Genomic DNA, 13,607 nt, shown 5'->3' with positions numbered 1-13,607 from the left:
TGCGTCGCTGTCACGTACTACTTAGAGCGTCTTCTGATCGTGTTAACTGTGGCATCTCCTGTTACACGCTCTACGCGAATCGATTTTTTTAGATTCATAAGCTTTACATGTTCGACGTCCGCTAACTTAAGCAGATCTTGCGCAGCACTACCCTCTCGTGGTGTTCAAGAGCTCTGCTCCGTATGGCAGGGGCGGAACCAGCCATGAGCATTCAGTTTAGGTTGGTTTTTTTTTAAAAAAAATGTACAGTAAAATGTAATGAAAATTTGACCAGGCACATGCCATGGCTAACTCGATTAACTAAAAACTAAAGGAGGCATGCAGCTCCGCTAGTCCAACAACGCCCGCTCCTGCCAGCATCCAGGCATATTCCGGTGTGATCATGGTTCGCTGGTGCATGCTGCAGCAGAAAGAAAATTGATCATTTGACACCTAAAATATATGGCAATTGCTCGCTGAGGATGGCACATGGGTCACCCTGAGTCTATGCAAGTGGGTCCAGTGTCAATTTAACTGACACTCTGATATTTTAGGTGTCAAATGATCAAATCTCTCCTGCGGCAAACGCGCATTCATGGTTCATCAGTGCATGATACGATGATGCCAGCTGGAGCGGTACATGAATTATCTCGTGTGAATTGTCATACAGGAAGCAAATTTTTAAGAAGAGAAGGAACAAGAAAGACGATGTTCATAACAAAGTTAGGGTAAGGAGTGGGAAGGATAGCAGTGCCATTAACGGAGATGGGAATGCGAGCACCATTGTCCACTATGGGAGACAAAGAAGGAAGAGGTTGAGAAGAGGAGAGCATTAAGCATACCCTCGTTGGTGGTCATGTGTGTCGTGGCTTCGGAATTGACGACCCACGTGGCGGGAGCCTGCATGGACAAGCTGTTCATAGCAGAGATGAGACCGGCTGGATCCCACGAGGGCTGAGCATCCGTCGACGGTGACATATATGAAGGAGTGAACATAGTCTGGTACGCTTGAGGTGGAGCCTAGGGACGCGCACCCAGGAGTCCAGCACCAAGGGCTGCATGATCATGGGATTGAAACAAACCCATGGTCCCTACGGCTGAGGAGCAGGTGCCCTAGGGTTATAGCTGGAGGTGGATGCCGTCTTGGTGTGGTGTGACTTGTCGCCGCGCTTGGAGCTTGAGGAGGTCCTTCTATTGGAGTAGCCGGACACACTGCATGTCGAGGTCGATGCATAGACAATTAGTGTAGTGGCGCCAGTAGCAATGGAGTCGGTGGTGGTGGCCATGCAGAGCTCGAACATCTAGAGAGTGGACCGAGCGGAAAACGTTGGGAACAGATCTTTGGCACCGAGGAGATCTGCCTGATTGCTAAACCGAGGATCAAGGCCATGGATCATATTAAGAATAAGCTGTGGGTCGGTGACCCCGTAGCTGAGGTCGCGAAGAGAGTCGATGATGAGCATGAGGCGTTGAAAATAATCCGAGATGGTCATGTCGCCTTGGACCAGCGTGTGAAATTGGTTGCTAACGTAGGTGGCTCGCTGTTCCTTGTTGTGAAACTGCTCCTCAATGGCGACCCAAAGATTGCGAGCGCCCTGATTGGGTTCCATCGTGGCGTCGAGGACATCGGCAGCGACCAAGCCGTACATCCATGAAAGAATGAAGTAGTCGGTCTGGACCCATGTGGGGTCATTAGGTTGGGAAGGAGCGATGCCATCAATGTGAGCAAGAAGGCTGAACTTGCCGCACATGGTGGCTAAAATTTGACATCACTTGGTGTAGTTGGACACTGCAACGTCGAGGACAATGAGAATGCGGGCTTTGACTGAGACAACATTGATGGAGTTACTCGAGAAGAACATCGCGGTGGAGATTGCGTTGTTGGTAGCAAGGGTGGTGTCGACCTAGGCGATAGAGGAGCCCACGATGCGCGGCCTGGCAGGGAAATAGTGGAAAGAGGGTCGACGATGACTGAAGAGGCCGGCGGCTGGCTAAGGTTTAGAAGCTATACCTAGACTCGTAATACCATGAAGAGAGATGGACTTGGGACAGAACTTGCACAAGCGTCGCACGCTTATAGAGCAGGGGCTCACATCCATTATAAAGGCCGATGAGGCCCGGTGGTTACACGGCCAAAACGTCCAGTACATGATTTACAGGAATCCGATTAGGAAACAAATCAATTTGCGTTAGGGTAGTTACTATACAAAGATTACCATCCAAATTTCCAAACAGAAAGCATACATGAGTTTTACTTTTTCATGTAACCACGACGGTATGCTGGCAGCTGACAAAGTTTTTTGAAATCAGGAGTCCATGAGAGCAAGACCACCGCGGTAGACCGCCAAAATGGCATGTTTCTGAAAGAGGTGACAGACTGAAACAAACGAAACACCCATCATCCAGCTACGATTTCCCTCTTTTTGTTTCTCCCTCCACAGATTGTATTTGAATCTGAAATTTCATTTGGTGATTCTCCATTGTATTTTCAGAATTTATGGTTGTGATTTGGTAGTGAACAAAGTGAAATACCAGGAGAGGGGGTGGTCGGTATTTCAAGTTCTTCCTCCGCCTGTTTCGATTGGGCATGAGAGTTTGCAGGATGTTTCGAAATTGGGCTATCCATCTCCATGACTATTTATAGAATTTTTACTCGCGATTTGGAAGGGAAAGAAAATAAAATAGGAGGACAGGGGTGAATAACGAACACCCCGTGTTAGACATTCTCCTTTTCTATTCTCCCTCCACTGGTGTCTGCTGAACCTAAAATTCGCACACCGTTTTTCTGTTTCTCTCCCATCCTGGCGGTTTTTTACACTTTCTCGTTGTGATTTGCTATGGAAACGAAGTGATATAGGAAGTCACCAACCACCATGTTGGGAATGATCTCTCGTCCCCCTTCGTATAGCAAGTCAAAGTCTACCGGTGGCTAAACACTGATGGGTGTTGCAGTGGTGTTTCAGGAAATGTATGTGAAGACTATGGTGGACCTTCAGTCGAAGCCCGAAGGTTGGCCCACAACCCCTATCTGTGCGAACGAAGGCCGCGACGGACCTTCAGTCGAAGCCTGAAGGCACGTCTGTGACTCCTGCCGCCCGCGTAGGTGAAGGCTGCGGCAGACCTTCGATCGGAAGCCGAAGGTTGACTGGCGATTCCGCTTACCGAAGCGTGCGAAGGTACTGGCGTACCTTACTCATGGCGTCGGAGGGCAGGAGCAAAGGTCGTGGCGAACCTTCGGTTGGAAGCTGGAGAGAGGCCCTCAGTGCAGCCATGAGACTGGTCGAAGAACACAAATGGACGTTGAGACCCACTTAACTGCCCAGGGCACAGTTGTAATTATGCAAATGTACTTGATTGTACCATAATGCCCCCGAATATACCGAAAATGTGGCAGTTGAGGGGGCTAAACTGTAAATCCAAGCGTTAGGTAGTTGGATACGGGCTATAAATAGGACCATAATGTACATGAAGTGACAGGAGAAATCAAGATCATTTACTCATAACACGTGTCACACCCAGGAGCCTTCAATTTTCCCCTAGAATGAATGCCGTCTTTGATTAGGGTTAGCGGTTCCAACGCACCACAGCTTCAAAGAACTCTGACAAATCAATGCCCACGACGCCATGTCTCCTCGTCCCAGTGCCTCCGGAGCTTCACACTTGTTGCCATCACATACAGGCGCAGATTGCTTGCGCAGACTATCCTCCACCGGGACTCATTGAGTCTTGGTTTGCCGGTGTTGCAGGATTGACGGTCACAGCGGCGGCCAGAGCCTGGCGCTGGGCAAAGCCATTGGCTCTGAAAAGGAGAACATCGAGGCGGCTCGCTTTCTACATGAACGTGTAGCGGTGCAGTAAGTCAGTGGCGGCGGTATCACTGACACGTAACCATGATAGGCGAGTCACGGGCTTGCCACAAGCCAATGGAGCAACTGAACTCTTGCTCGTGAGAACGGTTCCTCCGTTCAATCACATCAGTCGTTGTCGCCTGTCACTGGAAAAAATGTGTTGTTTCAGAAAAATAACAGTTTCATAAGCAAAAATTTAAAATCATGAGACTACTTCTCCACTGTTGTACGAGTTGTTATTACCATGTAACTCATAATATTCATTTGTTTCGTATACAAATTAAGGAATTATAGGATTACTGTAAGATAGCTAAAAAAGACAATTTATTGTAAATATTGTCTGTTAAATCATCTCAAGATTATGTGTAAATACATAAGACAGCCTATAAGACAGCACCAATGTACTAGCCACCTTGTGTACCTAGGAGGAAAAAAACACGCATGTTTTCTGAGGGTTGATACAGGGGAAAACAAACAAAAGAAATTTTGCAAGTACAACAACAATCGATACCTAATATGAAGATAATGAACGTTTAGACTAGCCATTTTCCTCTATTGTTAACATCCTACTGCTAATCTAGTTCTTGGTCTTGCCATCTTCCACGGTTGAGCTGCTAGTACCTTCACCAGCCTCGTTCGCTGCATCACGGCCCTGGCTGCGGATCTTCTCTGAATACTTGGCAAAGGCAGCAGTAAGGGCCGACTTCACGTCGGAACCTTTCTTGCTCTTCGATGCGTCCGGCTTTTCTGCTGCATCTTGCGAACCGTCATTGGTCGATGAAGGTTGGCCTGACGCTTTCTCTCTTTCAGGGGTATCAGGTACTACAATGTTTGGGCGGGCGGAAACTCGTCTGAATGGCTCGTGGAAAGTATCGTGAAGTCGCTTTACCTACAACAGTTGCACAAAATATATACATTAATCAACGGAAACACGGTTTGTCGTGCTACCAACGACAACAGCAAAACACTCCAAACAGTGTGGTTGCATTTCTAACCCAGGGATAACCATTGTGCAAGTCACAGAGAGAGAGAGAGAGAGAGAGAAGATTGAATACAGTACCTTCCGCTCACCAATTCCTGGGCAACGAGCCAATTCTTCCATGGAAGCATCCATAATTCGAGAGAGTGACTGAAAGTACATGAAGAACAGAGGCATATTATACTGTGCATATTACAGTACCAAAACACAACATATTGTCAAACAAGTATACTGTGCATTGGCGAACTTGTACAGATGTCAGGGATTCAGGGGGGTCCTTTATCCAACTTACCCCGAAAGATGAACCGAGTGTGACAACATCTGTTTTATTAACACGCCGAATGGATGTAAGTGAGTGTGTCAGCTGCAAAATAATGTCCAAAAGCGTACATATAAATAATTTAGATAGTATGATGCAACTGAAATTCTAATAGTTAATACGATTGATTGGCATCTGCCTAAAGGGACAGTAGTGAGAAAGCTTCTATATTGAAACCACTTGCAATGCTAGAAAACTAGCTAACAAAAATAAACATCATCGAGGAAGCTGAGGGGAAAGATTTTTTTTGTAAATCATGATTAATCTACATAGTTACATTTGTCCTGATCAGCAAATGACATAGATCATCAAACTATTTTATTCCTGCAAGGGTGCCTAAGAAGAAGGCATACCCGTGATAAATAGTCATTATCCATGTGCTCGCGAATACTGTCAGCTGGCTTGTTTTCGTAGACTTTAATAGTCTCCAAGTATCGACCACATTCCTCCATGCTACAAGAGAGAACAGTTTGTTCAGACAACACACTCAGACCGTTACAACCATATCATTGCATCATCAATTCATCATGCAACCATATCAGTACATCGACATGCTGTCCTTATAAAATTCGCCGCTTTGTGCAATGGAGAGCCATTAAATTCTTTTTTAAAAAAGAAAAAATATACATGCAAGTGTTTCTGAATTTTAACATTAAGATGCCATAAAAAAATATTAGCTGAGCAAGACCATAACATAATCCCAGAATTGTACTTCACAGGCAATACATAAGAGCCAGCACAAGATCTTGGAATAACTTTCATATTTAAGGAGAACTGATACCACAATACGGAATGGAACACAGAGAACAGGATCAAGAATATTACTGAATCTAAGCACATTGGAAAGTTATAGAACAATACCTCCAACCACACAGAAGGGTGCAGTCGTGAAGCAGTGCAGTTCTTGTAATTTCATGCAATGGCTTGACTACATCTTCCTATAAACAGTGAGATTGCCAAATTTCTTATGTTGAGATGTTTCAAAATACATATCCTAGGGTAAAGCAAATATATTTGTTAAGTGACTGAAACTTACAACATCAACATGGCACAAGATGACACGGAGCCTGAAATTCTTCTGCAGCTCTCTTATCCGATAATACAAGTAGTCTGGGTGTAGAAGATGGTACCTGATACTGCATCCACAACAACAGAAACTAGATAGTTAAAAACACACAATGACAGTACCTCAAAGGAACACTCTGAGGACTGACTCTTTGTCCTAAGACCATCTCTAACTATTTTCCCTTCATTTCGTCCCTTCCTGATTCTCTTTCCCATTCTTATTCTTTTTATTTTCTCTCATCTCCAACAGCTTCCGTTCGAAGGGATTCGTAAAGGGAAAGAAAAGAGAATCTCGTCCGGGAAGGAATGACCTTAGGAATCCTTCCGTAAAAGGAACCGTGAAAGTAAACCGTTAGAGCGCTGAAGAGAACGAAAATCCCTCGCGAAGAGATTTTAGGTCATGAAAGAAATCCGTTAGGTATGGTCTAATAATCAAAATTGAAAATCAATCTTTTCTAGGAATTGTTTAATGATATACTGGTGTTGCAGGCAACAGGCAGAATATATTTCCTGGTAGATACACATTCAGCTAATCTATACAAGTTCAATCCTGAATTTCTAATGATTGCACTGAAGACACGATAAGATGCAGAGAGTGAGAACCTTATGTACAGTGCACATGACGATTGCCCGAGCACGTAGTCTGGCACGATATCTGCAAAGGTCCACCTGGCATTCCTGATGTGCTTCAGCAGAGGATTCCCTTTCTGCCGAACAGCAAATGAATAAAAACTCGAAAATTGACAAGTGGGGGAGAACTGAGAAAAAACAAGAAGTCGAAGTGTCATGGTGCCACTAATCCCCCAGTACCTGCCTATGGCTGACGAGAATGGCGTTCTTGCTCTGGGGTACCGGCCCGGAGGGGCTAGCCTGAGGCGGCCTGCGCTAAGAAACCGAACTAAGAGTCGAGGAGACGAGGACGGTGTCGCAGGGATTGAGAAGAAGAAGAGGGGGGGGGGGGGGGGGATAGTATACGTACCTTGGGGTGGTGGTGGGTTGGGGAGGCGGCGGGGGAGGGGAATAGAACTCGGAGGACTTGAGGAAGGAGAAAGTCTGCGAGAACGACCCCGACGAAGAGGAGGAGGATGAACTAGAGGCGGCGGCGCCGGAGCTGGCGAGAGGAGGGTTGTAGGAGGGCGGCGCCGACGAGGAGGAGGTGCCACTGCCGAAGACCTCCTGGTAGGCAGGGATCTTTATCAGGTTCTTGCCGGGCTGCCGCTCCGGAGCCTGCCGCTCTCGCTCTCCGTCCATGGCGGCGCCGGAGACCGAGAGGTGTGGCTGTTCGGGGAACCGCGACCCGCGAGTCTGACCATCGCTGCGTCAGGGCGAGCGTGTTTTTTTTATTTATTTATATATTTTTGTTTTTAATATTTACAAAATTACACACTTTTTACAAGAATAGGTGAACGGACAATATCAAGGATGTAGCTCGTTCATTGGGTAACACTAATATGAATAAGGGTTCCCGATCTTTCGAAAGGTTCTGGTAACTCTCGATTTGGTGGAAACGAGACACAAGTCGATCCGGCTTCCGAACAACACGATCCGAAACCCCGCAATCGCAGCACCACGTCTCCTCTGGTTATCAACCGGCGTTGCACGGTTGACCTCGCCAAGAAGGCTAAAATCCTTGCCTGCGAATCTAAGAACACAAGTAAGAACAAGGAAGAATGCAACCAAATTGCAGATGAATGATTAATCTCACGAGTTGGGGTCTCACAAACCGACGAAACGGCGAACTGTTCTTGACAGAATAATCTAAGCAAAATCCAACCCTAATTAGGGCGGCGGCTACTGTATATAAAGGATTAGAGTTGGCCAAGGACCCCTGGACGCGTCCCTAATGGACTCCAACACGATACATGGCCCAACGGACCAAAAACGGTGACGCAGTACCGGGACAGATTCTGGACGCTGACTTGTTTCGACGTTTCCCGTTGACTCAGAAGGAATTTGGACCTCAAACCAACGCCATTGGTTTCCTTATGAAATTATCTTTCCAACCATATGTGAATCGTCGAAAACGGAGTCTGGATGCGTCCTGGGCGTCCATTTTACTGCTCGCTGGTCCTGGAGGTCGAAGCTGATTCGGACTCGAGTTGGACTGGACCTCCTGCTGTTGTTGGACGTCCTAGCTGCTCCTCCACGCCTCCAAGCCATCCTCTATGTGTCTCCTTGTCCTCTCCATGATTCCTAAGCAACACATAATCATTAGGTAGTAATCTATTCTCAAAATTATATAAAGAGTTGCTTAGGAACGAGCTCACCTCTAAATTTAATTGTCGTGCGCGAGCCCTTGTGATTGGACCTTGAAAGTTCAATGGAGGATCATTGTATGTATCCGAGGGAGTGATGTCCTCATCATCCTCCCCCTCTTGAATTGGAGTCGTCCTCGACTCAAGCTCATCATCGGCTCCCAAGTAAGGTTTCAAATCTGCAATGTTAAAAGAAGGACTAACCCCGAACTCTGGTGGCAACTCAAGTTTATATGCATTATCATTTATCTTCTCAATTATCTTATAAGGACCAGCAGCTCTTGGCATTAATTTAGACTTACGCAGCTCTGGAAACCTATCTTTTCTTAAATGTAACCACACTAAATCACCCGGTTCAAGTTTGACTTCTTTCCTACCTTCACTACCAGCAATTCTATACTTTTCATTCATCTTTTCGATATTTATTTTAGTTGTTTCATGCAACTTATGAATAAAATCAGCACGTGCACTAGCATCACTATGTGTTCTTTCAGTGGTAGGTAAAGGCAAAAGATCAATAGAAGCGCGAGGGGTAAAACCATACACTACCTGAAAAAGACTTACCTTGGTGGTAGAATGTGTTGCCCGATTATAAGCAAACTCCACGTGGGGCAAACATTCTTCCCACATCTTCAAATTTTTCTTCAAAATAGCTCTCAACATGGTACCCAAAGTGCGGTTCACTACCTCCGTTTGGCCATCAGTTTGTGGGTGGCAAGTAGTAGAAAACAATAGTTTTGTACCCAACTTATTCCATAGAGTGCGCCAAAAGTGACTCAAAATTTTAGCGTCGCGATCTGAAACAATAGTAGAAGGCATACCATGCAAGCAAACAATCTCTTTGAAAAAGAGGTCAGCAATATAAACGGCATCATCACTTTTATGACAAGGTATAAAATGTGCCATCTTAGAAAAACGATCCACAACAACAAAAATGCTATCCCTCCCCCTCTTAGTCCTAGGCAATCCCAAAACAAAGTCCATCGAAATATCTGCCCAAGGAATAGAAGGAACAGGAAGAGGCATATACAAACCATGTGGATTCAAGCGAGACTTAGCCTTTTGACATGTGGTACAGCGTGCCACGAACCGCTCAACATCTCTCCTCATCTTTGGCCAAAAGAAATGTGTGGCCAACATATCCTCCGTCTTCTTAGCACCAAAATGTCAGATCAATCCTCCTCCATGTGCTTCCTGCAACAACAAAAGACGAACGGAACCAACTGGAATGCATAGACGGTTAGCTCTAAACACAAATCCATCATTGATCACAAACTTATTCCACGTACGTCCCTCTTTACAGTTCAGCAATACATCTTTAAAATCAGGATCAAGCACATATTGTTCTTTTATTGAGTCAAGTCCAAAAATTCTATAATCAAGTTGGGACAACAAAGCATATCGTCTAGACAAAGCATCAGCAATTATATTATCCTTCCCTTTCTTGTGTTTGATAACATAAGGAAAAGATTCAATAAATTCAACCCACTTAGCATGTCTACGATTCAGATTATGTTGAGAACGAAGATACTTAAGCGATTCATGATCTGAATGTATAACAAATTCTTTAGGCCACAAATAATGACGCCACGTCTCTAAAGAACGTACAAGTGCATACAATTCCTTATCATACGTAGAGTAATTAAGAACATGGCCATGCAATTTTTCGCTAAAGTATGCAACAGGCTTACCTTCTTGCATCAAAACACCTCCAATGCCAACTCCACTAGCATCACATTCTAGCTCAAAGGTCTTACCAAAATTTGAAAGTTGCAGCAATGGCGCGTGCGTAAGCTTGTCCTTCAAAGTGTCAAAGGACTCCTCTTGTGCCTTACCCCAATGGAACACCACACCTTTCTTTGTCAACTCGTGTAAGGGGGCAGCAATGGCGCTGAAATCCTTCACGAAACGACGATAAAAACCTGCAAGTCCAAGAAAACTTCTCACCTGTTTGATGGTTTGGGGCACCGGCCAACTCTTTATGGCTTCAATTTTCATCTCATCCACCTCAATTCCCTGTGGAGTAATAACATAGCCAAGAAAAGAGACTCGATCCGTGCAAAAGATGCACTTCTCAAGGTTACCAAATAAACGTGCATCACGTAAAGCATTAAAAACAGCACGTAAGTGATCCATATGTTCATCCAAAGACTTGCTATAAATCAATATATCATCAAAGTAAACCACCACAAATCGTCCAATAAAAGCTCTTAAAACCTCATTCATCAAACGCATGAAAGTGCTAGGTGCATTAGTTAAACCAAAAGGCATTACTAACCACTCATATAATCCGAATTTAGTTTTGAAAGCTGTTTTCCATTCATCTCCAAGTTTTATTCTAATTTGGTGGTAACTACTACGCAAGTCGATCTTTATAAAAATTACAGAGCCACACAACTCATCAAGCATATCATCAAGTCTAGGAATAGGATGGCGATATCGAATAGTAATGTTATTGATGGCTCTACAATCAACACACATACGCCAAGTACCATCTTTCTTAGGAACCAAAATCACAGGAACAGCACAAGGACTAAGGCTCTCACGTACATACCCGCGGTCCAAAAGCTCTTGGACTTACCGCTGAATTTCCTTAGTCTCCTCGGGATTGGCTCGATACGCAGCACGATTTGGCAATGTTGCTCCCGGGATCAAATCGATTTGATGCTCTAACCCTCTCATAGGTGGCAGTCCCGGGGGCATCTCAGCTGGGAAAACATCCTCATACTACTGCAAAAGGTTAGTGGCAGCAGGAGGTATCGAACTAATAACATCATCAAGCGAATACAAAACTCGTTTGCAAACCAAGGTGTAGCAAATATCATTATTAGAAATTTCAGCAAGGTCACTTTTTAGTGCAAGCATAACACCACCCTTCAATTTTATGCCCTCTACCTTAGAACTAGGTGCAGACTTATCCTTTTTAGGTGGGTAAAGAGAATTAGCAACTTGCTGATTTTCAGATTTAGTATCACGCAAATTAGCAGCTCGTTCTTTATCATCTTGTACAATTTCAGCAGGGGTCATAGGAACCAAAGTAATTTTCTTTCCTTTATGCATAAAAGTATATGTATTACTTCTACCATGGTATATAGCATCATTATCAAATTCCCAAGGTCGACCCAATAAAAGTGAGCAAGCTTCCATAGGTACCACATCACAGTCAACATAATCAGCATAGGAACCAATGGAAAAAGAAACTCTGCAAGTTTGTATTACCTTAGCTTTTCCAGCATCATTAAACCACTGAAGGTTATATGGATGGGGGTGTTGGCGTGTGGTCAAGCCAAGCTTCTTGACCAAATCCGAACTCACCAAATTATTACAACTACCTCCATCGATGATGACACGTGCTCGCCGATTTTGGATGACGAAGAAAATCTGGAACAAGTTATGACGTTGCAGCTTCTCTGGTTGTTGTACCTTTGTGCTAAGCGCCCGCTGCACAATGATGCTCCTATAGGTCGCTGTGTCATCACTGCCCAAGATTTCGTTGCTCTTCTCAACAACTGGTTCTTCTTCTTCTTCTTCCTCAATATCAGAGGCGCTGATGTACCCATCTTCCGTTGCAATGTATGCCCGCTGACTTGGGCAATCCTTCTGCACATGACCGAATCCATGGCAGCGACGGCACTGAATGCCAGAGGTGCGTCCCGTTGATGCAACAGAGGAAGCACTCTTGGAAGGTCCCTGCAAAACAGAATTTTTACCTGAGCCTGAAGGTCGTGTAGTGACCGGATTTGGTGCCGTAGCTGCTTGTTGCTTGCTCGCTGGTGAGGGAGCCCTGTAAGTGGATGGTTTGGACAGCCCAAAGGATGGCCCTGTGCGCGGCGTGTATGTGGTGCTGGCCTTGTACTTGCCCTGCTGCTCACGCCCCTGCAACTCCTTCTCTGCAAGCATAGCAAACTGAAACAACTGGTTGACATTGTTAAATTCTTTATAATCAATAATATCCTGGATTTCACGTCTCAAACCCGAATAAAATCGACAAATAGAATCTTCGTTTCCCTCTACTATGCCACAACGCATAAAGCCCTTTTGAAGCTCACCATAATAATCCTGCACAGATTTATCTCCCTGTTCTAAGCGCATCAATTTCTTACGCAGGTCTCTATGATAAGATGGGGGAACAAATCTATCACGCATAGCAACCTTAAGCTCTTCCCATGTACGAGGTGTGGCACCATCTGCAGCTAAACCAGTCCACCAAATAATAGCAAAATCTTTAAACTCACTAGTGGCTTGTCTAACTCTATGTTGTTCAGGTACTTGGTGGGTACTAAATTTTTGCTCTACTGTCATCTCCCAATCAAGATATCCCTCAGCATCATAATGTCCCGAAAAATAAGGTATAGTAAATTTAACCTTAGCATAAGGATCTTCAGGAGCTCGATTATACATACCTCGATGGTGGTGGTGATGTGGAACGCTACCCATACCTGTGGTGTTAGTGCGAAGACGACGCCGTAATCTGTTTTGCAATGTCGCCGCTGGATCAACATTAACATCGTCATCATACAACTCATCACCGGTGTTGCTTCCATTCACATCTTCGTTGTGCACAGGACGGTTTTCCAACGCATTTACCCTGTCGGTGAGCTCAGATAACCGTTTGTCCACCCGCTCAACCGCGTTTGCGAGTTTCATCTCAATTATCGCTTCAGTGACAGCCTTGATGACTGTCTCCTTCATCTCCTTCTGAGCATTGTCTACAACAGCTTGTAGCTGCTCTTGGCTGACACACTCCTTGAAGTCCTTTGGCGTTTTATCTCCTTCAACTGACATTGTAGAAAAAAACACAACAACAAACAGTGAAGGTTATCCCTAATAATCGTACTACAAAGGTGGAGTGGTGCCTCTCAATCAAGATCAGCAAAGGTAGACACCTTACCAAGCTCTTACCAGGGTTCTTACCAGCAAAGCAAAGGATACCTGGAAGGCGTGCGAGCGATTGCAAGGATGCAAACCAGTGCTGTCCAGAAGAATCTGTGGAGCTTGGAAGGCACACAAAGAGAACAAATATGTATTTGTAGAACACAAATCAGAAACAGATAGTAATGCTGAATTATAGTCCCAAGTACTTGTTCTCGTTGCTGGCCTAAAGTGTTGCAAATACCAAGTATGTGTGATAAACAAGGTGGAGAAACAAGTATGATGGATAG

At 44.8% G+C, this 13,607-nt stretch overlaps 2 protein-coding genes across 2 annotated transcripts; both read right to left on the bottom strand.

Annotated features, from left to right (window-relative positions):
* Positions 1–1,280: 1,280 nt before the first annotated feature.
* LOC133908006 (uncharacterized) lies at positions 1,281–1,730 on the bottom strand. Its single transcript, XM_062350139.1, has one exon. It carries the CDS (start codon positions 1,728–1,730, stop codon positions 1,281–1,283), a length of 450 nt encoding a protein of 149 aa, XP_062206123.1.
* Positions 1,731–4,134: 2,404 nt separating this feature from the next.
* Positions 4,135–7,526, bottom strand: LOC133907879 (DNA excision repair protein ERCC-1). Its single transcript, XM_062349979.1, has 9 exons — positions 7,170–7,526; positions 7,001–7,070; positions 6,794–6,897; positions 6,162–6,261; positions 5,987–6,063; positions 5,479–5,578; positions 5,099–5,170; positions 4,888–4,956; positions 4,135–4,716 (listed from the first exon to the last, which is right to left on the bottom strand). The coding sequence occupies exons 1-9, from the start codon at positions 7,439–7,441 to the stop codon at positions 4,405–4,407; spliced, it is 1,176 nt and encodes a 391-aa protein (XP_062205963.1). The 5' UTR covers positions 7,442–7,526; the 3' UTR covers positions 4,135–4,404.
* Positions 7,527–13,607: the final 6,081 nt, after the last annotated feature.

This window comes from Phragmites australis, chromosome 24 (genome assembly GCF_958298935.1).
Source record: "Phragmites australis chromosome 24, lpPhrAust1.1, whole genome shotgun sequence".
In the NCBI taxonomy this organism is placed as follows: domain Eukaryota; kingdom Viridiplantae; phylum Streptophyta; class Magnoliopsida; order Poales; family Poaceae; genus Phragmites; species Phragmites australis.
This window is presented reverse-complemented; position numbering and strand designations above follow the sequence as displayed.